The sequence below is a fragment of the Halichondria panicea genome, chromosome 9 (assembly GCF_963675165.1).
Source record: "Halichondria panicea chromosome 9, odHalPani1.1, whole genome shotgun sequence".
In the NCBI taxonomy this organism is placed as follows: domain Eukaryota; kingdom Metazoa; phylum Porifera; class Demospongiae; order Suberitida; family Halichondriidae; genus Halichondria; species Halichondria panicea.
The window spans coordinates 390,578-416,692 of NC_087385.1; the positions used below are offsets into that span (position 1 = coordinate 390,578).

The 26,115-nt window shown below is 44.8% G+C and overlaps 6 protein-coding genes and 1 long non-coding RNA gene across 11 annotated transcripts; 3 read left to right on the top strand and 4 right to left on the bottom strand.

Moving 5' to 3' along the window:
* Nucleotides 1-175: 175 nt before the first annotated feature.
* Nucleotides 176-661, bottom strand: LOC135340775 (uncharacterized). The gene is made up of 2 exons (XR_010396441.1): nt 558-661; nt 176-388 (listed from the first exon to the last, which is right to left on the bottom strand). It is a non-coding gene; the product is annotated as an uncharacterized LOC135340775 (long non-coding RNA).
* Nucleotides 662-850: 189 nt separating this feature from the next.
* LOC135340742 (uncharacterized) lies at nt 851-7,334 on the top strand. Its single transcript, XM_064537100.1, has 7 exons — nt 851-1,210; nt 2,814-2,847; nt 2,981-3,508; nt 3,880-4,034; nt 4,096-4,281; nt 5,798-5,951; nt 6,075-7,334. Exons 1-7 carry the CDS (start codon nt 1,157-1,159, stop codon nt 7,223-7,225), a joined length of 2,262 nt encoding a protein of 753 aa, XP_064393170.1. The 5' UTR covers nt 851-1,156; the 3' UTR covers nt 7,226-7,334.
* Nucleotides 7,335-7,377: 43 nt separating this feature from the next.
* LOC135340747 (uncharacterized) lies at nt 7,378-17,928 on the top strand. 3 transcript variants are annotated; one of them, XM_064537105.1, is made up of 6 exons: nt 7,378-7,462; nt 7,582-8,098; nt 15,797-15,957; nt 16,019-16,204; nt 16,313-16,457; nt 16,584-17,928. In XM_064537105.1, exons 2-6 carry the CDS (start codon nt 7,585-7,587, stop codon nt 17,741-17,743), a joined length of 2,166 nt encoding a protein of 721 aa, XP_064393175.1. In that variant the 5' UTR covers nt 7,378-7,462; nt 7,582-7,584; the 3' UTR covers nt 17,744-17,928. The 3 variants fall into 3 exon arrangements, with proteins under 3 accessions (XP_064393175.1, XP_064393176.1, XP_064393177.1); XM_064537106.1 differs by lacking the exon at nt 7,378-7,462 and having other exon boundaries at nt 7,551-8,098; XM_064537107.1 differs by lacking the exons at nt 7,378-7,462; nt 7,582-8,098 and adding an exon at nt 13,494-14,074.
* Nucleotides 9,910-13,607, bottom strand: LOC135340752 (pyridine nucleotide-disulfide oxidoreductase domain-containing protein 1-like). Of its 3 annotated transcripts, XM_064537110.1 has the most exons (12): nt 13,542-13,607; nt 13,244-13,342; nt 12,994-13,074; nt 12,735-12,923; nt 12,386-12,442; nt 12,247-12,320; nt 11,906-12,161; nt 11,328-11,792; nt 11,028-11,094; nt 10,663-10,854; nt 10,236-10,312; nt 9,910-10,073 (listed from the first exon to the last, which is right to left on the bottom strand). In XM_064537110.1, exons 2-12 carry the CDS (start codon nt 13,310-13,312, stop codon nt 9,975-9,977), a joined length of 1,626 nt encoding a protein of 541 aa, XP_064393180.1. In that variant the 5' UTR covers nt 13,313-13,342; nt 13,542-13,607; the 3' UTR covers nt 9,910-9,974. The 3 variants fall into 3 exon arrangements, with proteins under 3 accessions (XP_064393180.1, XP_064393181.1, XP_064393182.1); XM_064537111.1 differs by lacking the exon at nt 13,542-13,607 and having other exon boundaries at nt 10,663-10,806; nt 13,244-13,394; XM_064537112.1 differs by lacking the exons at nt 9,910-10,073; nt 10,236-10,312; nt 13,542-13,607 and adding an exon at nt 10,463-10,509 and having other exon boundaries at nt 13,244-13,398.
* A 28-nt stretch (nt 17,929-17,956) lies between the features above and the next one.
* LOC135340772 (heat shock factor-binding protein 1-like) lies at nt 17,957-18,602 on the top strand. The gene is made up of 3 exons (XM_064537153.1): nt 17,957-18,135; nt 18,198-18,221; nt 18,360-18,602. The coding sequence occupies exons 1-3, from the start codon at nt 18,055-18,057 to the stop codon at nt 18,492-18,494; spliced, it is 240 nt and encodes a 79-aa protein (XP_064393223.1). The 5' UTR covers nt 17,957-18,054; the 3' UTR covers nt 18,495-18,602.
* Nucleotides 18,581-22,719, bottom strand: LOC135340748 (E3 ubiquitin-protein ligase AMFR-like). The gene is made up of 8 exons (XM_064537108.1): nt 22,411-22,719; nt 21,892-22,149; nt 21,458-21,651; nt 20,955-21,156; nt 20,510-20,685; nt 19,840-20,125; nt 19,059-19,636; nt 18,581-18,740 (listed from the first exon to the last, which is right to left on the bottom strand). The coding sequence occupies exons 1-8, from the start codon at nt 22,561-22,563 to the stop codon at nt 18,698-18,700; spliced, it is 1,890 nt and encodes a 629-aa protein (XP_064393178.1). The 5' UTR covers nt 22,564-22,719; the 3' UTR covers nt 18,581-18,697.
* A 911-nt stretch (nt 22,720-23,630) lies between these two features.
* On the bottom strand, nt 23,631-24,711 carry LOC135340776 (short-chain collagen C4-like). The gene is made up of 2 exons (XM_064537154.1): nt 24,578-24,711; nt 23,631-24,521 (listed from the first exon to the last, which is right to left on the bottom strand). Exons 1-2 carry the CDS (start codon nt 24,651-24,653, stop codon nt 23,803-23,805), a joined length of 795 nt encoding a protein of 264 aa, XP_064393224.1. The 5' UTR covers nt 24,654-24,711; the 3' UTR covers nt 23,631-23,802.
* Nucleotides 24,712-26,115: the final 1,404 nt, after the last annotated feature.

The window sequence follows — 26,115 nt, forward strand, 5'->3', positions numbered from 1 at the left end:
CAGAGAGGGGGGAGGGGGAAGAGAGAAAGAGGTCTGGAAGGCAAATTAGGGAGGAGACTGTGATAGGAGGTTATGAAGAAGGAGTAGATGTAGCAATGCTCAGTCATTGTATCCAAATTCCACATACAGACCTCAAATGTTGTAAGACAGGAAGTGCTACAAGTTGCCTCATGAATATATTAATGAAACAAAGGTTTTTAGAGCTATCTAAGTTGAAATATTGTAATAAGAAGACAGTTTAACATAATAATAATAAAACTTTAAATTATGAATTTGGGTCAAACTAGCATGAAGTTGTGTTAAATGATTGCAGAAAGTTCGAATTTTTGAGCAAGCTGTTCACCATCGACGTAGCAAGCTAAAACTTGGTTGAGCAATTAAGAAGGATCTGAATAACAACATATTCAAGGCAAATGCCATACAAATGAATGGTGTTTGCAAAGCAGTTACACAAACTTTGACATAAATACACAACTTGGCAACACATCATGAATGACTTCAAGCCTTCTAGCTTGCTGCTAAGCGCATGCACATGCATCAGATGCACTAATTGATACTTTAGGCAGTCACTGGTTCCTTTCACATCTGGAGATATGCAGCCATGAGTTCAGAATGAGCTATCTTTGAATTTTTGCACAAGCTGTTCACACTATATATATCTCAATCTAGTCCAAACTTGCTGAGTCAATACTAGCCTCCTTAGTGCGGCCTGGGATCGAGGCTAAGTCAATACTAATTTGTCTCCTAGTAAAACAAGTTCTTCAGTAATAGTCTGGGGGCCAGACCTTTTTCTCAGAGGGGGGGGGAAGAGAGAAAGAAGGTCTGGAGGCTCTTGCAGCACTTCCGTGTGCTCTTGGAATGTCAATAGGGGAGGAGACTGTGATATTGGAGGTTATAAAGAAGGAGTAGATGTAGCAATACTCTCATTTCATTGGCTGTATCTAAATTCCATTGGCTGTAATCCAAATTCCACAAAGGCAATACTCGCATTTCATTGGGTTAAAAAATCACATGACATAGGATATGCATTTCATTGGCTCTGGCCACATTCCGCTAGAGCACACGGAAATGCTGCAAGAGTCTCCAGACCTAATCCTAGCGCTCTTGATTTTTTGCCCCCGAGCTATTAGGTCTGGCCCCCAGACTAGTTCAGTAAATGGTCTGTGTTATGAGCTTTGGAAATTCAGATTCCAGGCGTAGGGAAAAAGCGCTGTTGAAGTAGTCTGGCCACGCCCTCCCATACTTCGTATATGGTCGGGTGAACTTGCAATGAACAGTTCGTGCAGACACCCCAAGATTTTCTTGGGGTGTGAAACCGCTTGTCAAGTGCCTTGTGGGCCGTTGTGGCCTGTTGTGTAAACTGTTACGTAAGCTATTGCATCACGAAAAAGTAGCTAGATATGGGCCTCTACTGCTGTTTGTGTGCGAATGAGTCTCTGGACAACCGAAGGCGAAAGAAGCTCAATGGTCATAGCTGTTCTGAAGCAAGAGAAGTACTTGTGCAGCTCCTTCCAGTACCTCTGCATTGCATCCCTGAAACTAGTGCTAGTGACAGTATATTGTGTCACCAGTGCGAGAAACAACTGAAGAATGTCCATGCTCAACAAGAAAAGCTATGCAAGGTAAAGAAGGAAGCAACAGAGCTAATAAATGGTCTGCTTTCAAGACATGCAGAAGATAACTTAACCACCACCGCCAAAAAGAAGTAGAGTTATGCAGGAACCCCCCACACCACCCATTCCATTATCTGTTTCAGTACCAACCATTCCACCAGTGTCAGCAGCAACCATTCCACCGGTGTACGTGTCAGCAGCAACCATTAAAATAAGAACCATAAGAAATATTGTCTCGGAAAGGAGGGGAGGCAATTAAAGTAGGATCGTCTATACATAACCTTCTACTGACAATGTAAAATGTTTCTGTTGTAGAGGTAGCAGTAAGTGCGTGAACACCGACATTGTCTGGAATGAGGCTCCTTAAATCTCCAATCTCGCGACTCGAAAATCATCTCCCCAGGTTTTAACACAATGGGCTTCATCAACTACTACTGCAACGAGATTCTTTATATACGGTGGTGACAGAAGCGTATTTCGAAAAATACCCTTCGCTAATATGCTCTCTGGGGAGATGAACACCAACTGAGCTTCTCCTTTCAGTACTCTAGCTGTTAATAGCACTACGGTCTGTCTGAGCTTCTCCAACGTATTCCACTGTCAATCCTCCAGCTGCATACTTTTTTTGTTGATCCATCATCAGCGAAGTGAGAGGACTAATACAAAGTACAATGCTTCCAGATGTTCCTGCAAAACAGAAAAAGGCGTATATATAGGTACACTCATACAGCAATTTTAGTTCACCTTTCAATTGGTCAAAGGCCATAGGTAATGCAGCAAAGATTACTGACTTTCCATAGCCGGTTGGCAGTGACACAAATGTGTCCTTTCCTCCAATGATTGAATACATTGCTTTCATTTGCTCTGGCTTTAAATAATGGATCCCAATTGCTCTAGCACTCTCAATTATCACGTCTTGCATCTTCATGTGTCTTTCCATAGTCTTGCACTATAATTATGTACTAAATCTTGAAAGTCATAAACTAAATGTTCCACACTGATTTTTGACCACACCTGTACCCATTCAGTGATTGCATGAATTTCACCACACAGTGGGTAACACCCACCACTACACCTACACTATTTGGTTAACACCCAATTATCACTACTAGGTTATCTAACCGCGGCACTTAGGGCCTGACACAAGTGGTGATAGTGAAGTTCACCAGACTCTTGCAAAGAGGCTGGAAATCGAGACTACTGTTGAAGGGGGCAGTCGAGGCTAGTACGTGTGGTGAGTTTTATCACCTCTACTATCTATGGTTTTATAGACTATATATACTAGCCAGAAGTTTGTATGATATTTGTGATCTGGATAGCTAAAATGTGTGTATGTATATTGCTCACTGTCCTTTAATATACTGCAGACAATGTTGAAAGCTGTCTACCACCAGTTGAACCACCACCTCGTTATGGTCCGTTCTCTACTGCAGCTGACGGATGCCATTACGTGTTGATGGGGAAAGGTCCAGACGTGAGGTCTAACATTATTGCTGTGTGTGATCCAAGCACTGAGCTGTGGAGCCTCTTGCCCACCACTGGACCTCTACCCTATGGAGAGCATAGTGGTTGCTCTGTTTGTGTAGGTCGTTGCCTGTACACCTTTGGTGGTGACGATGGGTCTACTTACTTGAGCAAGCTTGATGGGTCTTCTTACGTCAATGACTTGAGCAAGCTTGATCTGGACACTCTCCAGTGGACCAAAGTTCAATCTTGTGGTAGTCAGCCTATGAAAAAGGTTTTCTGTGGACTTGTCAGTGTGAATGAGAGAACTCTGTGCTGCTTTGGAGGACTCTGTATTGAGGGCTCCACACAACCAGGATCAACATTCACCAGTCCATGGTCTGATGGACGTGGATTGACGAACGAGTTCCATTTCTTTGATATACAAAATGGTAACTTTTGTCCTTTGCTGTATGTCTTCATTGCTTACACTTGTAGGATATCTAGCTACCGTATAGCGGGAAATTTTCGTGAAGTGCAACATTTCATGTTTTTCGAGGCAGAGCAGTTAACATGAATTAAAAACTGGGGTAAACTCCTACGCACCGGGTAGTTCACATGCAGAGCTATTGGTGGGTGTGGTTTCCTGTCATTGAACCTCAAATATTAGAACCCACGAAAATTTCTGCTGAGGGCTCTCAAGCCAAATAGCGAAATTTTCGCGGGTTCTATACGGTACTGGTGGAATCTCACCCTCACTCACATAGGAAACTATGTTTACTTTCTTTCACCATTCTCTAAATTGCCGAACCCCCACTTCCAGGTGTCTGGTCGTCCCCTGAGCTCAGAGGAGAGAGACCTCCTCCCTGTAGTGACTTCACCTTTACCATGGTGGACCAGCACAGGGCAGTCCTCTTTGGAGGGTACCAATGTGGCCGTTGGGTCAATGATGTCTACGTATTCGATTTTAGGACCATGGTGAGTTGGAATTAGTACTGCCACATTGAAATGCACAATACTGTGTGTTCACTGTGTGTAGGAGGTCACTAAGGTGAAGCCAGTACAGGGAGAGCCATGGCCAGTGGAGAGGAGAAGCCATGCTGCCTGTTGTCTCAACTATGGCCAGGACCACCCTCAACTACTGGTGCACGGAGGAGAGGATACTAGAAACCAGGTATTGGCAGACATGTGGATACTAGATGTGGACACTGGCAAGTGGACAGAGGTGAGAATGGTTTACACAAACTGTTTCAGCCTGAGGCTAGAGGCTAGTAGTACATGTTTGACTAAATGTGTGGGCGTGTGTTCATGTATATACACGTACCAGTGTGTATATAGTTAAAAGTAATTTACCCGAGGCCCGCCACGGGTATATATAGGAGTCTTTGGTTTGTTTGTTTATAATTTCTGAGTCTGCTAACCAGGATGCCATAGCACTGCGTTTACAGCAGGATAGTCTCCACACAACAAGTTATTAGTTTTAATAGTGGCAGATTCGATGTTAAAGCTTCGTTGTCGTATAAAAGCGAGGAAAAGCTAAGAAGCTCTACACACGACCTTTATTTGAGGTAGATCTACACATTTGCAGCTCAAGTAATCCTTTACCATGCAGTCTCTATTAAAAGTAGTTGTTGCATCCTCTGGTTTTATACTATTCACGTAAAACAGACGAGGGTTAGGACTTCAGTGCTCTATAGGTTGTTTGTTTATGACACATAAGTCTATACTCACCGGGATTCCATGGAGCTGTTTTTGGTTAAAATAAGTGATTAGTGGCAGATTTTAATGTTAAAGCTTCTTTGTCGAATAAAAGCTAAGAAGCTTGAAATTACACGTTGGCTGCATGGCTAGCTAGCTATATACCCGGCCTTTATTCGCGAACCCGTATACCAGGAACAATGGAACAATAGAAAGCTAGAATTATAGCTACTTGCTGCTTAGCCGAGGCGCGCGTGGGCGGCCACGGGTATAGTAGTCTGTTGGTTTGCTTGTTTGTGATGGGCTTTTCTACTCACCTGGATGCCACAGCACTGCGTTTACAGCATGGATAGCCTTCACACAATAACATCTTGATTTAAATAGTGGCAGATTTCGATGTTAAAGCTTCTTTGTCGAGCAAAAGCTAGGAAGCTTGATCTTGCACGTTGGCAGCTAGCTAGCTACACGTGGCCTTGACTATGTATTTGCAGCTGAAGTGATCAGTACCAGGAACAATTGAATAGGGTCAAAGTAGAATTTTAACTGTGTTGACTGGCTCTGGATCAGAGGAGGTACGAAATCCGTGTCAAAGTTTTAGACACACATTCCTTAGGTCAAAGTTCGAAATGTGTGTGTTAAAGACACGCGGATGACACGCGGATGTCGTACCTCCTCTGGCTCTGGATCCTACTCTCCAGCCTGGCACTCAGCCGCCGCACGAGCCATACTTCTCTAAGTCTAAGACTCCAGGCTTCTTTGCTGTGATCCCAGTCCTCAGTGCATGTCGCATGCATGTACGTTGTTAGTTTAGTTTTATTGATCTTGAGTTGCTGTGCTAGACTAGTCATACATGCTACATGCACTGCATTTATATAATTATATCACTCCTCTGGTTTCTGTATTATCATGTCACCAGCCGAGGGTTTGCACTTTAGTGCTCTAGTTGTATTGGTTACTATACACCTGTAGATCTTTATTTTAAACAACCGACTACAGTGCACTAGTTTTTTGTGCTGTCTGGTTTATGTATTTTGTGCCTTCAGGTGACACTTCCTGAGTCAGTGACGCAGCGTTACTTCCACTCCATCACTGCCACCAGTCTAAGACCAGGACTCACTGAGGTCCTCGTGTTTGGAGGCAAACCGACTAGTTATAGATACTTAACGACAGTTGCTGAGACCACCATACTGAGATTTGGTGAGCAGCTACTAGTACGTGTAACCATGGCGACTATTGTCTAATAGACAAGCACACACAATACATGTGTCAATGACTCTGAATGCATATACTGTTACATTTTTTCCTTAATCCTCCCCACAGAGTTGACTGGACCCTCAGCGTCTGTTGCTGGATCCTCAGCTGGGAAGTGGGCTCTCGTGGATGTGGCCCACAACGACACTAGAGGCTCCACCCAGCGACTGAGTGAGAAGAGGATCAGACAAGCAACTGCTCGTGCCTCATCAGTCAGTGAGACCAGCGACCACTCCTCTCAAGACCGGGTGAGGGCTCTGGAACAACAGTTACGTGCAGCAGAGCAGAGAGAGCATGACAATCAACGTCACCACCAACTACAGTTGCAAGAGAAAGATCGAGAATTGGCTGAGGCCAGCAGAAGAGAAGCTGACCTGTCTGCTCGAATCACAGCTCTAGAGAGGGAGTTAGAAGGCAAAACGAAAGAGTTGGCAGCGCACAACGCAGAGGTGTGGAGGATTCCGGCCAACAGAGTGATTACGATGAGAACGATTGGCACTGGAAGATGGGGGGAGGTGCTGGAGGGAACAGTGACTGTGGCCGTCAAGCGACTCTTTGCTGCCATTGTCAACCCACGCAATCTGGAAAGACTCCAGAGAGAAATGATGCTCTTGGCTGAAGTACGACACCCCAACCTGGTGCAGTTCATTGGGGCAGTGTTTGACCAGTCCCCTCCTCTCATCATCACCGAGCTTCTGGACATGAATCTCCGACAAGCGTACGAAGAGAATCAACTGGATCCAGGAAACCGCCTCTCGATCTTCATGGATATTGCCCTAGCTCTGAACTACCTGCACCAGCGCTACGATCCCATCATCCACCGTGATGTGAGTGCTCCCAACGTCCTCCTCCAGCGAATGCCCAACCACCAGTGGAAGGGGAAGGTCTCTGACCTGGGCTCTGCCAACTTCCTGCAGCATGCTCATACGATGGGAGAGGGGGCCATAATCTACTCCCCTCCTGAAGTCATCCCTCAACCACTTGCACGACCTCCTCCACAAACTGTCAAGATTGATGTGTACAGCTACGGCATTGTGTTGGCTGAAGTGACTGCCAGTCGATTTCCGAGTCAAGACAATTTCCCTGAGATGTTTGAGAGAATCAAGAGAGAGCGTCCTGCAGTGTATGAGCTGATACTCGGCTGTATTGAGAGAGAGCCCAGCCATCGACCCAGCATGTCACAGGTGATGGTGGAACTGAACAAAATAGCACCCTTTTAATTGTTAGTTTTTGTTCAAGCCGGTATTGAGCTACATGTGTTTTTTGTATGCTTAGTGATTACATGTATAGTACCTTAATTCTTTTCTATCTACTTTTGTGGCAATTATGTGTTGCTAAATGTTAAAAGTGGGCGGGGCTGCTTATGGCCAAAGTGACAATTACCGGTATGTCATAGATAGAACTTCTAGCTCTATGGCCCAGCCAGTTTTGAGAAGTAACTTCAGTGTTCATGACATGTACGTGAGTTCAGAGCTACTATAGCTAGCTAGATCTAGATGTACATGTATCATTTTATAAACAAGGTATAGATGCATGCATATTATTATTATATTAATCACTGTCTTCACTCCTGCAGACAATGCAAGCACGGCTTCGCTCCATTTTTCGTCTGTCACCAGTTGAACCATCACCTCGTTGGAGTCAATTCTCTGCTGCTGACGGACGCCATTACATGTGGAGGGGGGATGGTCCAGGACTGGGGTCTAACATCATTGTTGTGTATGATCCAAGCACTGAGCTGTGGAGCTTCTTGCCCACCACTGGACCTCTACCCCCTGGAGAGTATGATGGTTGCTCTGTTTGTGTAGGTCGTTGCCTGTACACCTTTGGTGGTTATGATGGGTCTTCTTACTTCAATGACATGAGCAAGCTTGATCTGGACACTCTCCAGTGGACGAAAGTTCAAACCTCTGGTAGTCAGCCTATGAAAAAGAGTGGTTGTGGACTTGTCCGTGTGAATGAGAGAACTCTGTGCTGCTTTGGAGGAGTCGGTATTGAGGGCCCCACACAACCAGGGTCAACATTCACCAAGACTGGATGGCCTGATGGAAGTGGACGGACAAACGAGTTCCATTTATTTAATATTCAAAATGGTAAGTTGTCAACATGCACATTCACTGTAAGTTTTCATTTCATACACTTCTACTAGAGTCCCACCCTCACTCACGATCACATAGGAAACCATGTTCACTTTTAATTTTATAAGAATTTTTTAAATTACCACTTCCAGGTGTCTGGTCCTCCCCTGAGCTCAGAGGAGAGAGACCTCCTCCCTGTAGTAGCTTCACCTTCACCAGTGTGGACCAGCACAGGGCAGTCCTCTTTGGAGGGTGGCAATCTGGTCATCGTGGTAGGCTCAATGAAGTCTACTTGTTTGACTTCAATACCATGGTGAGTTGGAATTAGTACTGCCACATTGAAATGCACAATACTGTGTGTTCACTGTGTGTAGGAGGTCACTAAGGTGAAGCCAGTACAGGGAGAGCCATGGCCAGTGGAGAGGTCATTCCATGCGGCCTGTTGTCTCAACTATGACCAGGACCACCCTCAACTACTGGTGTACGGAGGAGTGGATAATGGCAACAAGACACTGGGGGACATGTGGGTACTGGATGTAGACTCTGTCAAGTGGACAGAGGTGAGTATTCAACCTGGACTTCATCTAGTGGGGGGGGGGGGGCTGGCCTTCTCCCCCAAACTTTTAATTACCCTGTCAACCTGAGGCCAGTTGTAACATTGCAATTGTACACAGCTATAGGTGTACAATGCTACGTACATGTATAGCTACTGTGTACCGCATGTATTATCATTGCTGCATGTATTATATGTATTTTTTGTCTCCATGCAGGTGACACCTCCTGAGTCAATGGCACCACGTTACTGGCACTCCATCACTGCCACCAGTCTGGGACCAGGACTCACCGAGGTCCTCGTGTTTGGAGGCAAATTGGTGGATTATACGACAGTTGCTGAGTCCACCATACTGAGATTTGGTGAGCAGCTACTAGTACATATAGCCATGGCAACTATTGTCTGATAGACAAGTACAGTAGACTCTCGTTAATCCGGTCACCCTTGGGACCATGCAGCTTGGCCGAAATAGCGAGGTGGCTGTAGCTCAGGAAATAGCCGCGGCTTAAAAACGACCTTACCTCGAATCTAATGACTACTTTTGCGGTTCTTGTCTCGAGGATAATGTAGGATAATGAATCATTCTGTTCTCTATTTAAGTGTAATCCAATTTTATTTGCTAACTACACCCAAACGTCATATCCGGCCGTAATATACGTATAAAATTACATTGAAAACCTTGTTTGGGACAGCCAGCACTAGCCGGTAAACGGAATAGCGAGTGGCCGTACTTCAGGGTGAGTTTTGTGCAGTAAACATATAGATAGCATTCCGTGCCAAGCCAAATGGCCGGTATATCGAGGTGGCCGTACTTCAGAGAGCCAGAATAGCGAGAGTCTACTGTACACACAATACATGTGTCAATGACTCTGAATGCATATACTGTTACATTTATTCCTTAATCCCCCCTACAGAGTTGACTGGACCCTCAGCGTCTGTTGCTGGACCTTTGGCTGGGAAGTGGGCTCTCGTGGATGTGGCCCACAGAGACACTAGAGGCTCCGCCCAGCGACTGAGAGAGAAGAAGATCAGACAAGCAACTGCTCGTACCTGTACGAGCTGATACTCCACTGTATTGATAGAGCCAGCCATCGTCCCAGCATGGCACAAACTGAACAGAATAGCTAGCATCATATTTTAACTTTGGTAGTTCTGTTATTATGTCTTTATTGTAAGTACCTTCCTTTTTTTTAGCGGTAATAGGTATATGATTATCTAATTATATGTATATCTACAAAACGATTAATTTTTTGTCAAAATTGATAGCTTAATAGTGTGATATAAATATATGATTGTTAAAAATTGGGCCATCATAAACGAGAATATTTTAGAGCTAGATCAGTCAAAATAGTCCTCAATGTCTACCCCGGGGTCCAGTAGACTCTCTCCAAACCTGCTCAAGTCCATCCCATTCAGAATCAGGTTCTCAAATGTTTCCTGCACAGAAAGAGATAGCAAATTAATGAGAGTATTTTGTGTGAGTGGGAGAGAAGCAATGGATTACTGGATCAACGAACGGTAATAAAAATTAAAGTTATGGCTGTTGAAAGATATTTACTGTGGGGGAAATTTGATGAACCGATGACCCCGCCCCCTCACCTCTAGGTCCGTGTCTCCAATGAGCACCGCCCCCACCATCCGCCCACTCACCAGCACCACCTTGATGTACTCAACACCTGGAGCAAGGAAACACATCAGTCAGTACACTAGAATTAACGCTACCATTCACAACTTGCCTCAGGGAAAGAATTAAGTACAGAGTACAGTTACTGTCTATTGTGGTCACATTATAAAGGACCCCAAAGTCCCCCCATAGCATGTGTTTGGACCTGTGTTAGCAGCTACGCCACCTCTTTATGGCCAAGGTCCACCACTATAAAAAGATAATGAATACATACAAGAGTACATTCGGCCACTGGGAAATATCAACAAAACAAGTGCTAGCTATTGGGTACAGGCCTACACAATTAAGTGCCAGTACATTGTACACTCATGGCTAGAGTACTGAGGGACCACCATTACCCACCTTTGGTGGTCCTGATGATGAGCTCATGGTCAGTGCCCAGTCCCTGTCCATTGTAACAGCCGAGGAGCACCACCTTGTGACCAAAGAAACGAGTCACATGAGCAAACAGTTCAAAACAAAAGTCCAGCATCACATCTTCACCCCCTACAGCAGAGAGAAACACATCATCACTCCACGAGAGAAGAAGCTGAGCTGCATGTTATTAATTGTACGTACACTTACAAACAAACAATTTTAGCTGAACATAATTATGATGAGTTTGAACTGGTAGCCTAATAAATCAGAAGGTGGTGAGAAGGCTTCAACTAGCCACAGTAGAGAGAGTAGTATCATTGGTGGGGGGGGGGGGTCTAGTGTGAACTCACTGAGATGAGCATCCATGCACTTGGCAGCGTAGGCCCCCATCTGTCTGGCCTGGGTCCACAGACGCATCTACACAGATCGAGGGAGACAGCACACATGAGGACACTCTTTAGATCTAAGGCAATCAATTCAGATTTCACACAATGAACATTTAACCAGAATGTTCTACTTTGAGACCCTCCCCACACACACATAGTACACATAGTACACTATACACACACCCACACAGTTAGCAATCACATCCCCTCCTAGTATAAGCCCCCTCTCCTGACACATCACATGATACCGACTACTCCACTCACTGGGAACCATGTCCTAGAGTGATCCCTCCAGTCCACACTACACACATCACCAGCTGCATACAAATTAGGCACACTGCTCCTCATTTCAGTGTCAACGATTATCCCACCATCTTCCGCTAGTTTCAACTCTCTGTCATCATTTATTGCCTCTCTTAGCCAGCCCGTGTTGGGTGATACCCCAGTTGCAGATATCACTACATCACAACCGTACACTCTGCCATTACTCAGCCTCACAAACACAGGCCAGTCCGTAACTTGAGTAGTTCCTTCTGCCACTAAGTTTCCTCGTGCACTGTCAGCACTTTCTAGAGGGGTTTCCCCTTTATTGTCCGAGCTTTGAGCCTCTGTTTTTGGTTTCTGTGGGTGTGGCCAATCTGACGGATGCAAGCCGCTGGCGTTCAGTTGTCCTGGAGTCAGTACATCAGTCACTGTGCACTCGTACTCAATATTGACATGCGGGTACCCCTGTGGGGGGTAGGACGATAATTATCACTGTACCCCTGTGGGGGGGAGATGATGATAATTATCACATGTATGCAGAAAATCTGGAAAATGTTTGCCTTCAAAATCATAACTACCTTGTGTTTGTCCCGCCCAGTGAGGCTGAGCTCCACACTCCAGTCCGGCCCTAGGGCACTACCACACTCTCCCTTCTCTCCTTTACTGCCTCCACAGACAGTGTATTTTGTACGCTTGTGAACTCTGACCTTGTCGGGAGAGCTAGACTCGGAGAGATGGGGAAGAAAGAAAGTTGCAGCTCCTCCATCAAAAAATGTGTGTCCAATAGATTTGTCCTTGATGACCCACACGACCTCACACCCCCGCACTTCGTACCTGTAGTGAGTGGGCGGGGCTATGTATACACAACTGACTAACAGGAAGAGAGGTGTCATGTATGTTGTAATATTATTCAACTCACACTAGTTCAATGGCGATGCCTCCGTTGCCCACGACAACTATCCTACGAGCATTGCCAAGTCTCTTCTGGAACTCCTGTCAGGAATGGAGGGACAAGTGGACACACACACACACTGACACACTGGATGCATGGCTCTCACCAGCACACTCTCTGTGTCCCTGATACCCATCACATGCTCACTCTTGTTAGGGATGACCTGTACACAGAGAGAGAGAGAGTGAGATGGCACAAGATAATGATGAGAGGAATAGATATCTAGCCACCAGTCTTTGTAACAGTGGCATAAATAAATTATAGAATATAGTCTTGCTATGAGCTATACAGAATATAAACAATGTAGATCGTCCAAACTCAAGCTAATGGGCTGGGCTCATACCCAAAACAGCTAAAATACAGCCTTTGACCTTTACAAACATCTTTGAACGGCCACAACTTTAGTTCTGTTAATCCAGTAACGTTTTATATATATAGACACACCCTCTACTTACGCTGGGGATTCCCCCTGTACAGATGCACAGTTTGTGGTAGTGGACACACCCACCAGTCCAGTGGATGATCTGGTGACACAGATTCAGTTGTGTGACAGTGGAGTGGATGACAGTGACGTTGGGGCAGGTCTCAGTGAGGTAGTCCCCACCCCTCTCACACACGTCAAACACCTCCAGAGAACGAGAAATCTGACACACACACACAGAGAGAAATGGGCAATTTATAGGCCATAAGATAGTTTTTTTTCGTACACTCTACCTTCACAAAGTTGACTGCAGCTTTGATGAGAGGAGAGCTACTGATCAGAATAATCCTCGAGTCGGGGTTCAATCTGGAGAGCTAGTGTGTGAGGTGTGGGGTGTGGGGGTGTGGGAAGTGTGTGTTAGGTGTGGGGAGGAGGTGTGGGTGTGGGGGCTTCTTTTTTTCTAAAGCGCGGCCTGGACCTGAGACTATGGGTGGGCAGTGTGGGTAGTATCGCGTGCACGCACGATGCATAATTTCAGCTCACCTCTTGTGCACAAGTGACTCCAGCTATTCCTCCCCCCACAATCACAAGGACTGGACCACTGGTAGTCATGGTGGTGCGGTGCAAGTGAGTAGGAGCACTCTTGAAGACATACGATCGAGCACAAGTATAGTCAGTCACAGATATACATGTACCGGTATGCTATAGCTAATGAATAGAGTCAAGTGTGTGGGGGGGGGGGGGAGGCATATAATATATATAATTATACTGACCTCAGTGCTAGTGAAAAGTGTCTACGTGTATAGATCTAGCCTATTATACATCTATAAACTTATCTCACCTTGTGGACATTGACAATTCGAATTGAAAGCTAGATCTAGATCTAGCTCGGCTTTTGTTAAATACTACAACTCTTTTCTTGGTCGACTCCCAGTTGATAATTAATTATGGTTGAACCATCACCTCGTTATGGTCAATTCTCTGCAGCTGACGGACGCCATTACATGTGGAGCCGGAGGGGGCTTGGTCCAGGATTGGGATCTAACATCATTGCTGTGTATGATCCAAGCACTGAGCTGTGGAGCCTCTTGCCCACCACTGGACCTCTACCCCCTGGAGAGTATGATGGTTGTTCTGTTTGTGTAGGTCGTTGCCTGTACACCTTTGGTGGTGATGATAGGTCTTCTTACTTCAATGACATGAGCAAGCTTGATCTGGACACTCTCCAGTGGACCAAAGTTCAAACCTCTGGTAGTCAGCCTATGAAAAAGTTTGGTTGTGGACTGGTCCGTGTGAATGAGAGAACTCTGTGCTGCTTTGGAGGACGCGGTATTGGATGGACAAACGAATTCCATCTCTTTGATATACAAAATGGTAATTTTGCACATTTGCTGTATGTTGTGTATACCACGAATATAAGGCCATGCAAAGTCAATCTCAGGCTATTATTCGTAAAAATTAATAGCAAGTGGATTGAGGTGATTAAAAATATTAAGGATAATGATATTCATATAATTATAATTGAAAACACACCCCCAACTTCCTCAATAAGCGGAAGTGCATAATTTTTACTAAGTCATAATTATAATTATTCATGACCAAAAACCATACAAATTTATTAGGTCACGTGATTTGTAAAGCTGCCAATTTCCAAATGCAAGGGCCTGAGAAACTACAAATTGGCTTTAGTCTCTTGAATCAGCTGCCCTTCCTAGGGGCTGAGCACTTTACAGAACAATAGAATGTTAATTGTCATTACGTCAGTGTCAGTTATTGCAACATGCAAAGGTCAAACGCTTGACTATAGCTATGAATTTTTGTTTGGCTTTCTCCAAGAATGTTGCTAAAGGAACAGGCCTAGTGCAGTCAACTCAACTTACTATAGCTCCTTGACTGACTAACTATAACAGTATAGCCATAGTTAGGCTGACTAGCGCTAGCTATAAATGCGTCCCGCTGCATAAAATGCATTAGCTTCTTGTTATTCTTTATTTTGCTAATCCTTGATCTGATTGGCTAGGTCGGAATTCCGACCTAGCCAAAAAAGATTCGACTAAAAGTGCTTAGACGGTCTCTCTCCACTATGAAGGGCGGCTGATTCATGAAATTAAAGAGTAAGAGTTGAACTGATAGTAACAGCATATTTCTAAAGACTCCAGGCTTCTTAGCTGACTGACTTTGCTATGATCCTAGTCCACAGTGCATGTCTCATGCATATAATTTATACTAAAACTCCAGTCTCAAATGTTTCAGCATGCCTCTATGAGTCTACTTTGAGATCATGTTACTTGCTGCTTAGCCAACTTCCATGTTTCATATACACATACAGGTATTAATCTACTGCTGAATGGGCAAATGCTGTTTGGTGTGTTTACTATACAGTTCAGAGTAGATGAGAGTACTCAACACTCATACTGGTGGGCAGAGTTCCACCCTCAATCGCATAGAGAACCATGTTCACTTTTATAATTTAACATGCCCCAATGCGCAAGCGGGCCTTCTTTTCTATGAAGGCCGGTGAAGGAGGCTAGGGTAATCTACTAGCCTCCTTCACCGGCCTTCATAGAAAAGAAGGCCCGCTTGCGCATGCGCGCAAAATTTCTGAATTCATCAGAGAAAATATCTTAAAAGTCATACACAGAGCTATAATATTATATCTAGCTTAGAGACAGAGCTGTGTAGGTTTGTTGTATACAACTATTTTCTTCTGGTGATAGTAGACTTTCACCAAAGTTAGTGTTAAATGGGCGTGGCCTGTCCATATAGGCTCTTGTCAACTTTCACTCTGTTCAGACGATCGTCATCCACACTGTTATTGCAGGCTGTGAGTCTTTTGTTAACATAGCAGTCTAAGGGTAGCTCAGAGAATGCTATCAGATGGGCTAGAAACCTTCAATCGAACTTTCTATCTACTTTCTTCAATCCACTTCTGTTTGTTGTGATATGTCATTATTTTACTGAGCATATATATACGAAGTTATCCAAAGCCCCCAGATACCGGGGGGATATTAGCGCATGCGCAAGCAGTTGATACCAGACCCACTTCCCTAAGTGAAGTGCGGCTGGGATCAAGGCTAGCCCCACCCCCACTTCCAGGTGTCTGGTCGTCCCCTGAGCTCAGAGGAGAGAGACCTCCTCCCTGTTCCCACTTCACCTTCACCATGGTGGACCAGCACAGGGCAGTCTTCTTTGGAGGGTGGCAACCTGATCGTGATGTTGTAGTCAATGATGTCTACCTGTTCAATTTCAGGACAATGGTGAGTTGGAATTAGTACTGCCACATTGAAATGCACAATACTGTGTGTTCACTGTGTGTAGGAGGTCACTAAGGTGAAGCCAGTACAGGGAGAGCCATGGCCAGTGAGGAGGTCACGCCATGCTGCCTGTTGTCTCAACTATGGCCAGGACCACCCTCAACTACTGGTACATGGAGGAAGAGATAATGACACCAAGACACTGGGGGACATGTGGATACTGGATGTTGACACTGCCAAGTGGACGGAGGTGAGGATGGTAGTATAGATCAGCCTGAGGCTAAGTAGTTGTGTGAGTGCATGTACTACATGATTGTTTTGTACATCAGTACCTGGTTTTTGTATTTTGTGCCTCCAGGTGACACTTTCTGAGTCAATGACACCACGTTACTTCCACTCCATCACTGCCACCAGTCTGGGACCAGGACTCACTGAGGTCCTCGTGTTTGGAAGTATTTCGAAGTATTATAAAAATGTTGCTGAGACCACCATACTGAGATTTGGTGAGCAGCAGCTACTAGTACATGTAGCCATGGCAACTATTGTCTGATAGACAAGTACACACAATACATGTGTCAATGACTCTGAATGCATATACTGTTACATTTGTTCCTTAATCCCCCCTACAGAGTTGACTGGACCCTCAGCGTCTGTTGCTGGACCCTCGGCTGGGAAGTGGGCTCTCGTGGATGTGGCCCACAACGACACTAGAGGCTCCGCCCAGCGACTGAGTGAGAAGAAAGAACATCGCTTCCGACTACAGTTGCAAGAGAAGGATCGAGAATTGGCTACACAAGCTAAAGAATTGACCGAGGCCAACCGTCGTCATGGAGATGCGGAGGAAAGAGCACAGCTGGCAGAGCAAAGAGAGCAAGCTACACAATTACTTTTACAAGTGAAAGATCGAGAATTGGCTAAGGCCAACAGAAGAGAAGCTGACCTGTCTGCTCGAATCACAGCTCTAGAGAGGGAGTTAGAAGGCAAGACGAAAGAGTTGGCAGCACACAACACAGAGGTGTGGAGGATTCCGGCCAACAGAGTGAAAATGATAAAAAGGATTGGCATTGAAGGGTGGGGGGAGGTGCTGGAGGGAACAATGAGCGTAGCCGTTAAGCAACTCTTTGCTCCCATTGTCAACCCACTCAATCTGGAGAGCCTCCAGAGAGAAATGATGCTCTTGGTTGAAGTACGACACCCCAACCTGGTGCAGTTCATTGGGGCAGTGTTTGATCAGTCCCCTCCTCTCATCATCACCGAGCTTCTGGACATGAATCTTCGACAAGCGTACGACACGAATCAACTGGACCCAGGAAACCGCCACTCGATCTTCATGGACATTGCCCTAGCTCTGGACTACCTGCACCAGCGCTACAATCCCATCATCCACCGTGATGTGAGTGCTCCTAACGTCCTCCTCCAGCGAATGCCCAACCACCAGTGGAAGGGGAAGGCCTCTGACCTCGGCTCAACCAACTTCTTGCAGCATGCTCAAGCAATGGGAGACATAGAGTACTCCCCTCCTGAAGTCATCCCTCAAGCCTTTGATCCTCTCACTCCACCTCTGAGACAGTCTGTCAAGATCGATGTGTACAGCTACGGCATTGTCCTCTGTGAGGTGACCGCTAGTCGATTCCCAAGTGCTGAACATTATCGAGACATGATTCTCCAAGTACAGAGGCAGCGTCCTGCAGTGTACGAGCTGATACTCCACTGCACTAAGAGAGAGCCCAGCCATCGACCCAGCATGGCACAGGTGATGATGGAACTGAACAAAATAGCACCCTTTTAACGTTGGTGGTTTTGTTTGTGTTAGTGTGTGTTCCATGCTGTTTGTATGCATTGAACACTATACTGTACCTTCCTTTCATTTACTTTTGCAACACATGCATAGGTATAATTTTGGATATTTTTGTGAATAAAACAGCATTCCTCATGCAAACCATAATAATCTGACTATAATTTATATCAAGTGGCTTGATTCGAGGCTATAATTGCCGTTTGGTTGGGATCGTTATCTTCATTTGATACAAGCAAAGGTGTAGAACATCAAGAAGAAACAACAGTCGTGCTAGCTTGAGTGTTAACTGACTAGAGAGAGCAATGTCATCCCAAGAGCCACAACCCGACACTAACCAGACGGAGGGTCAGGAGGGTCAGGATCCAGAGCAGCTCACCAAGTTTGTAAGTTAATGTGACAATTGAATGTGTTCATTTGTCACCAAGTTCTTGTCCAACCTCTGTAGGTTGAGGAGCTACTCAGTAACATGGTGAGTTCAGAGTGTTCCTTTAGACTATCTTTAGACTACCTATAATGTTCTAATAATTCTACGCTTGGTATGCGTCTAGCTATTAGCTAGGTCGCCCCACGTACGTACACACACACACACACACACACACGTACACAGCAAGGCAAGTTCCAGCAGATGTCAGAGCAGATCATTGGTCGACTGGACGAGATGGGCAAGAGAGTGGAAGATTTGGAGAAGAATATTGAAGACCTCATGCAACAAGTCGACACTAAAGACGATGCTAAGAAATAGACTAACTATTAATTTAGCATTTTCAATTTCTCTTGACTTAATTGTAATTTCTTATACATGTAGTTATTGACTGGCAATTGCATATATAAAAAAAACACAAAATCACAATTGTGGGGGTGTACAAGTAAACACAAAAAATGAAAGGTACAGTGTTGCCATGCCAACCGGCTGGGCTTCAGTTGGTTGCAGGTGTGTAGCTAGAGTTAGTTCACAGACTTGAGCATCGGATTCTTCAAGAGATATTGCCTGCAGAGGAAAACAAAGACAATTAATTTTCATTCTGTCTTTCAAAAGGCATTTCTGAAATAACACAATTATATAGCTCAAAGTTAGCTCACACAAAAGCTATAGCCGATGCTTTCTCTTTGGAAACGACCAGAGAGCAATCACAGTCACTGATCTAAATACATCATGATCTATTAGAATAGACCTTTCAAAGGGCTACTTTTTTATTTCAGCTAGCAACAGCCGTACACAATTCAAGATAGATAAATAATCTCAGCTACACATTACCTCCAGCTACACATTACCTCCAGCTACACATTACCTCCAGCTACACATTACCTCCTAGCTCTCTCCAACAGTTGCTCCTTGCGCTCCACTAGCGATGCGAATGGCTCCATCTTCCGAACTTTGACCCTAGCCGGCACTGTTGTCACCACACACTGTGCGGGGGCGTCATCAGCTGCACCAGTACGAATAGGCCGAGCTACCCTCACAGCGTCAGTGCTGGGTGTGTCTTTAGTGCCTGTGTCTTGGACCCTCACAGCGTCAGTGCTGGGTGTGTCTTTAGTGCCTGTGTCTTGGTTCACGTTTCTCTTTCGTACAGTACTTGTGGTGTGGGTGGGTCCGCAAGTTTGTTCTGTGATTGTGGGCGGCGTGACATGTGTGAGGGTGTGAGGCTCCGAGCATGATAAAGGTGAAGCTGTCGGAAGTGGTGTGTTGGGAAGTGTGCATTGTGTGCCTGTGTGGGTGTGAGGCTGTGAGGGTGTGAGCTCTCCTGATGGCCGATCTTGTTCGGGGATATAGATGACATTGTTGATAATTCTCTCGACTGTGAGTGAGACGGAGTGTGTGTCAGCGAGGTCAAGTGTGATGGCCTCCAGTGGAGTGTGGGGGAACATGGAGTGTACACGTTGGGCCTGTGTGTGTGTGTGTGTGGTGGGTGTGGTGTGTGTGTGGTGTGGGATGTGGGGAGGGGTAGTTGCACGGTAGAATACGGAAATGAATTATTACCCAGGAATGTACAAGTGTAAATTGCAAAAACTTAACACAAAAATTAGACAGTCTAGTTGTGCTTGCTAATCTGGCTATCTGCACACTCACACACAATACACATACACACTTCTCTGTGTAGCTCAGCAGCATCGGTCCAGCGAGCCTCGTCCCCGTCCTGATGCAGCTGGAGGGAGAACGTGGGCAGCCAGTTAGCAATCGATGCACCATTGAAATGTAGCAGCCAGTTCCGTGCCATTCGTCTCCTCGGCTCTCGTACACCAGCCCCGCCCCTCTCATTGGCCACACCCCTAGCCACGCCTCCTTCACCGGACGGGGAGTGTAGGTCTTCACTGAGAGAGCGTCGACAGGTTGGACACACTGTAGCTTGCTCCAACCACGACCGCAGGCACCCCCTACAAGGATATAAGTGATCTGGAAATATCACACCAATATGCAATAATTATCACGCCAAAGATGACTTTCTGATAACTTATAAGGAGCCCGTTCAGTTAAATTTGGAACAGGCCAACATTTCTATTTTTGGGAAAATTGTCAAAAACAGGTCCAAAATATACTTTTACACACATAATCTAAAAGGCTTATAATTATCTCTAAGCTTTCAGAAAATTGTAAAATTAATGAGATTGGACCAACACTAAAGTTATGGCTGGATACCTAGAATGTTAGAGTTTGGCTCTGTAACTAGAGTTCTGGTGAATCGAATTTTTTCTTTCATTCCAAAGCTCACAGCTAGCTACATTAAATCTCTCCCACTGTAACCATGCACAGCCACTCACATATGGAAGATATGTCCACACGGAAGTTTGGAGGCAGTGCTCATACCCTCCCAGCAGATGGCACACACCTCATCACTCAAGAGCAGCTCCTGGCGAGACACTTGCACAAACCTTGTTTCCAGGGTCTGACTCACTAGCACATAGTTGCTATGCCTCTGCAGTCTACGCTGGATCTCCTGGAGAAGAGGGACGTAGATAGAATATTATTATACAAAATAAAGTACATATACCGGTACACACATTTGTAGGCATCTCTATATTATGTATATATGTCCATACTTCTCTCAAGAAAGAAGCTTTTTTGAATGGGCCTGTTTTCAGAGCTAACTTTAAAGGTCTGTCAGAGACTGTATTTCCTGAAATCCAATTCCAATTTCTCCCGGGACATACGTATGGCTATCACGTGATTGAAAACATAAGCTCTACAATATAAACACGCACACACCTGATACAGGAATCGTAGTTTCATGAGTAGAATGAGAGAGGCCACGCTCAGGAACATGTTAGCCCAGAGCAGCATGTGGATGTGGTGCATGAAGTCAATACCCAGCGCTGCCATCTCCAGTAGCAGCTCAGTGTAGTAGGTATAGGTGGATCTGTTCTCCCATGTGCCATCATGCTGCATGTCCCACAGGTGAATCACGTATCTGTGGGGGTAGGGGATCGTCACAGTGGGGGGTACGGGATTGTCACAGTGGGGGGTAGCATAATAGCATACAGTGCCATGTGGTTAGCAGGAGACAAGTTTTATGATTGAGGTATTGTGTGACTAAAATTGAGTTTCTGCTACTGTCCATTAAACAATGAAGTATTGTACAATCATTACGAGGAAGACAAATTCTCATGTCCAGTCCCTACAAATGTTGTCCCTGCCCCCCCACATATAAATGTTGTCCCTATATACCCCCCACAGAGCATGCCCCTACCCCCCACAGAGCTGTACCGTACCTTATGACAGTGTGCAGTGCTCGTGCAAACAAGATGAACACTTCAGAGTAGAGGAAGGTGAAGTAGTTGAAGCCATACTGCCACCCAACAATGGCTGTTACCATGAACAACCCGGCACAACTACCAATCACCAAGGAGACAAGCGTGATGATCTTGGCGTGGGAGGAGGCGGGCGTATTCGGGGAGAAGGAGAGCTGTGAGGGTGTGTCAAGTGTGAGGGTGTGTGAGGAGTGAGGGTGTGAATGTACAATGTAAATTTTGGGGGTAGGAAACTAGAAATAATGGGCAGTCCTTACAAGAGAAGCTACTAAAATTTGGTTTCTACAATAGCATTACCTACTGTAGTACGGGGTCGGTTAAAGTTAGGTAAATGACGAGTACAGTGACTACTGTTGCAGTAGCGTACTGCGTGCATATTATGACAATTTCCTCACAAATTGAAACCTGTCCTTGCAGAGTTGTTGTGTGAGCAGTAGTGTCCCCAATAGTGCAAACCACACACACCAGTAGAGCAGCTCCTGCATGTCCTGTACATTCATCACTCCAAACACAAAGATGAACTTGTAGAACACAAAGTTCCAGAACTTGTCTCTCATGTGCTGCTGTTCGATATGTCTCAGCTTCCCAAACACGAGGGAATAGATAGACTTAGTGAGTAGGAAGAAGCAACAGCAGCACATGTTGAGGGCAGCCTGTGTGTACAGGGGAGGGGGGAGGTGTTAGGGTATTAGGTATTAGGGTATTAGGTACATTAATTAATGTATAAGGTATGTTGTTTAGGTACTTTATTAAGGCTAGGGAATTTTTGGCCCATAGAATGCTTTTCTGAGGCTTGATATTGATGACCTCTACCCAATTTCTATAGATAGCTTGGGTACCGGGTAAATATGACATTTAATAGAGATACCACGTCATACGCACGCTGTTCATACATGAATGAGGTGGACACTCACCGCGGCACACCACACGTCTGCTGTGAAGGTGTGGTAGAATCCATCAGGGGCACTCAGAGAGTACACAAGAGCATAGAACAGACCCAGTCCACTGAAGACGGTGTATATGTGTAGGTTGGGTAGGGGCAGCTGGTCCACTCTGTCCAGGGGCATTCTGAGGACAGCTGGCACTCTCAGAGCATCACTGTCAATCACTGTCAGTTAGCTGGCCTAGATAGATTGTAAATGACTTCTGGCCGGGTAAGGCTTTGTTTTGGAAGTGGTCTAGATCATCTGCACACCGTCAATTGCATGTGACGTTGCAGCCCCGCCCTTCTTTTTTCAGCAAGCTAATCTCTGAGCCAGAGTCTGCAGAGCTAAAATTGCAGCCTCATATATATATATACGTACATGCAGTAGCTTATCGTTACTTCGGTTTTACAATGATGAGAAAGCAAGGAAACTTTGACAACGACCTGCTTGAGCTTAGAGTGTTTCAGCAGACTAACACTTTGCATATGAAATTTTTAATCAAGTTGAGATAACTTCTTGAGTATTGGAATGCACAAGGGAGCCCACACCATCGCTAACTTCTTGAGTATTGGAATGCACAAGGGTGAGACACTAGTCTGTCTACAGAGAACTGTGCATGCCCGATAAACCTGACTACACCCTCCTGTAACTATTTTGGTGTGCAGAAATTTACAACCTGGCAATTCCTTAACTATATAGTCTATACATTCTTTCCTGTAACTATTTTATTTCTACCGGCATGTTTATGATCAGTTGTAACTGTCTAGAACGGTATTCGTTATAATAATGACCATGCATAGACCCGAGTCAGGTCTATATGCTCATATTACATTGTGTCTCTGTTTCCACCCCTCATTGCTAGCCCACCAGCACATGGCCAAAAGCCTATGTATGTATGGAACAAGTGAACTAATATTGTGTCCCACGTCAGTGTTTGTATATTGCATTGATGAGCTCATTCATTGTTCACCTATGTTACCACATGCCACAACACAGGAATGGGCCGGCCAATAGCTGCTGGTGATTCTTCAGTATCTCTGAAAAAACAAGAAATAAATTAGGAGATGTTAGTAATTGCACATGCATCTGCATAATTATGTGGCAAACTGGACTCCCAATCAATGGTAGCTGAGAGATGGAGGCACTAAACAACCTTATCACGCCGGTTATAGTGTTCATGCATGCTACTCATGCATGTCAATCATATATCAGTACAAATTAAATTGCTGTAAATGACTTCACTAAGCAGCTATAATTATAGTCAACCACTTTCTCTCGTTATTCATAATTATGACAGCTATAGATCTACAAATTACTGAATAACTGTATTAGTCTACATATAGTTCAGTGTTCTCGCATTCAGCTCTCATAACGGAACAGCTACATTGTGCACATAGCACAGTTGATCTCTTTGTAGTTGTTGTAAGGAGGGCAAGCGAGTGCATTACACACAGCCTCAACATGACCAAACAGACCATTTCCCTTCTGTTGTGCACTTCCAGGTACAGACTCGAGAGCTTTGTCAACGCATTCAAATGTAGATCGTTTATGATTACCATGCACCCTCTCTGACATGAGGTAACCGTAGTACTCTCTCGTGAATCCAGCTGGACAAGAGCTCTTGCCGGGTACCATTAACACAACTTCTTTAGTGGGTACCATACACACAGCACAAGGAATGTCGTGGCCATGGTTTCGAACAGTATTTTGATATTCGACATTGTAGAGTGGGCTGTAGTTCTGCACACCTTTAATGAATGGGAGGGTGTAGTCAGGTTTACTGGGCATGCACAGTCGAGTGGTACCACCACCAGTGCGAAGATGATGACTTCCAGCCATTACTCCAGCATAGACTAGATTGGCTCCATCTCTGCAGGTAGTTTTCCCCCACCTGGTGTAGACCACTTTTCCCGCACTCTTTGTTCCAGGGTCTCCGGATGTACCAGGAGGTCCATTCTTTCCAGGAGGTCCATTCTTTCCAGGGAGTCCTTTTGGACCCACTGGTCCCTGCACTCCATCACATCCATTTTTTCCTGGCAGCCCATCCCTACCATCACGACCACGGAGGGCAGAGACACTAAGATCCACTGATCCAGGCTCTAAAATAGTATAGTTTAGATAAATTCGTATATAGCATTCACCTTTTCTAAGTCACTTTTTGCCAGTGTAAGTAGCTGCATAGAGCTGAAGACTCCAAAGGTAATGAATAAGAGAAAGCCAGACTTCATCATGACTGATTAATATTATACTCAAACTCAAAGTCGCTCTTGTTTTTATACCCCTTTTGCGGTATTCACTGCTTGAATACCATTCCGAAACTACATTTCGACCTTGCTAGTTGGATAACACATGGTTGCTATGGCGTACAGTAAAGTTATGTTTGCAAGTCATAATCAGCAGGGAATGTGCATGTGTACCAAGTAACTGCACCATTTAATTTCATATAGCCAGCCTTCTGTCATAAGTCATCCAGTCTCTCGCAGAGTTACGTATAATTATATACATGTCTTCCTGTCAAATGTTCACGATGTTGGCTAACAATCAATTAATTGCCTACATTCCTTCCTGTAACCATTTTATTTCTACCGGCATGTTTATAATCAGGTGTACGGTTGTGACCCAACACAGTTGTATTGTATAGATATAGCTAGTCAACGGTATTCGTAATTATGACCACAACTCCATAGATCTGTGCACATTGTGTCTCCATGTGTAGACTATAATTAATCATGCAGTATGGACTTTTGTTGCAGCCGTTGTATAGTACCAATTAATGAAACAAGAGAAAACAAGTGATAGACTAGCTTAGTTAGTAATACATCATTATTACATTATTATCATACAGATATGATTGACATGTATCGTATTGCAGGACATTTTCGTGGGGTCCAAAATTTCGCGTTTTTTGAGGGCAGAACAGTAACGCCAAAATTAAAACTGGGATAAACTCCCACGCACCGGTATTTTCACGTGCAAAGTATTGGTGGGTGTGGTTTCCTGGCATTGAAAGGCGAATATTAAAACCCACGAAAAAATGTTTGCTGAGGGCTCTGGAGCCAAATTGTGAAAATTTGCACCCGCGAAAATTTCCCGCTATACAGTATTATAGTCACCTCCATCTCTCCATTGATTGGGAGTCACCTGCTTGACACAGTATCTGACCGATGTATAATTGATCAAACCAGCTCTCAATTTCTTTTTTGCTTCCTCAGTCACATAATAGAGAAAAATACCGGCAGCCATTGGCCTCCGATCTCCATTTGACAATGTGTGTTGTGCCATATCATATGGCATAGATAAAACAATATAACCTTATACACATTCTGTCAAACATGCAGTAATGTACCTGTAGTGGGACACATGCAGTTTTGTCTGAAATCTATAGTTAAGTATATTTCTGAGCAGTTGCATATATATCGATATGGAGTGAGCATGTTGAAGTTCCATAGTCCTTTGGCCATGTCTTCTAAATCTTAGATTACCAAGACTGAGAAATGTGCTGGTGGGCTAGCAACGAGGGGTGCAAACAGTCCAACTGCATACAGACACAATTATACTGTGAATATCAAATAGTTATACCGCTAACGAATCCTATATATCTATACTATGCAACCGTGTTGGGTCACATGCATCCCAGACAATTATAGACACCTGCATGCATAATCATAAACATGCGGGTACTGGTAGCTGGTT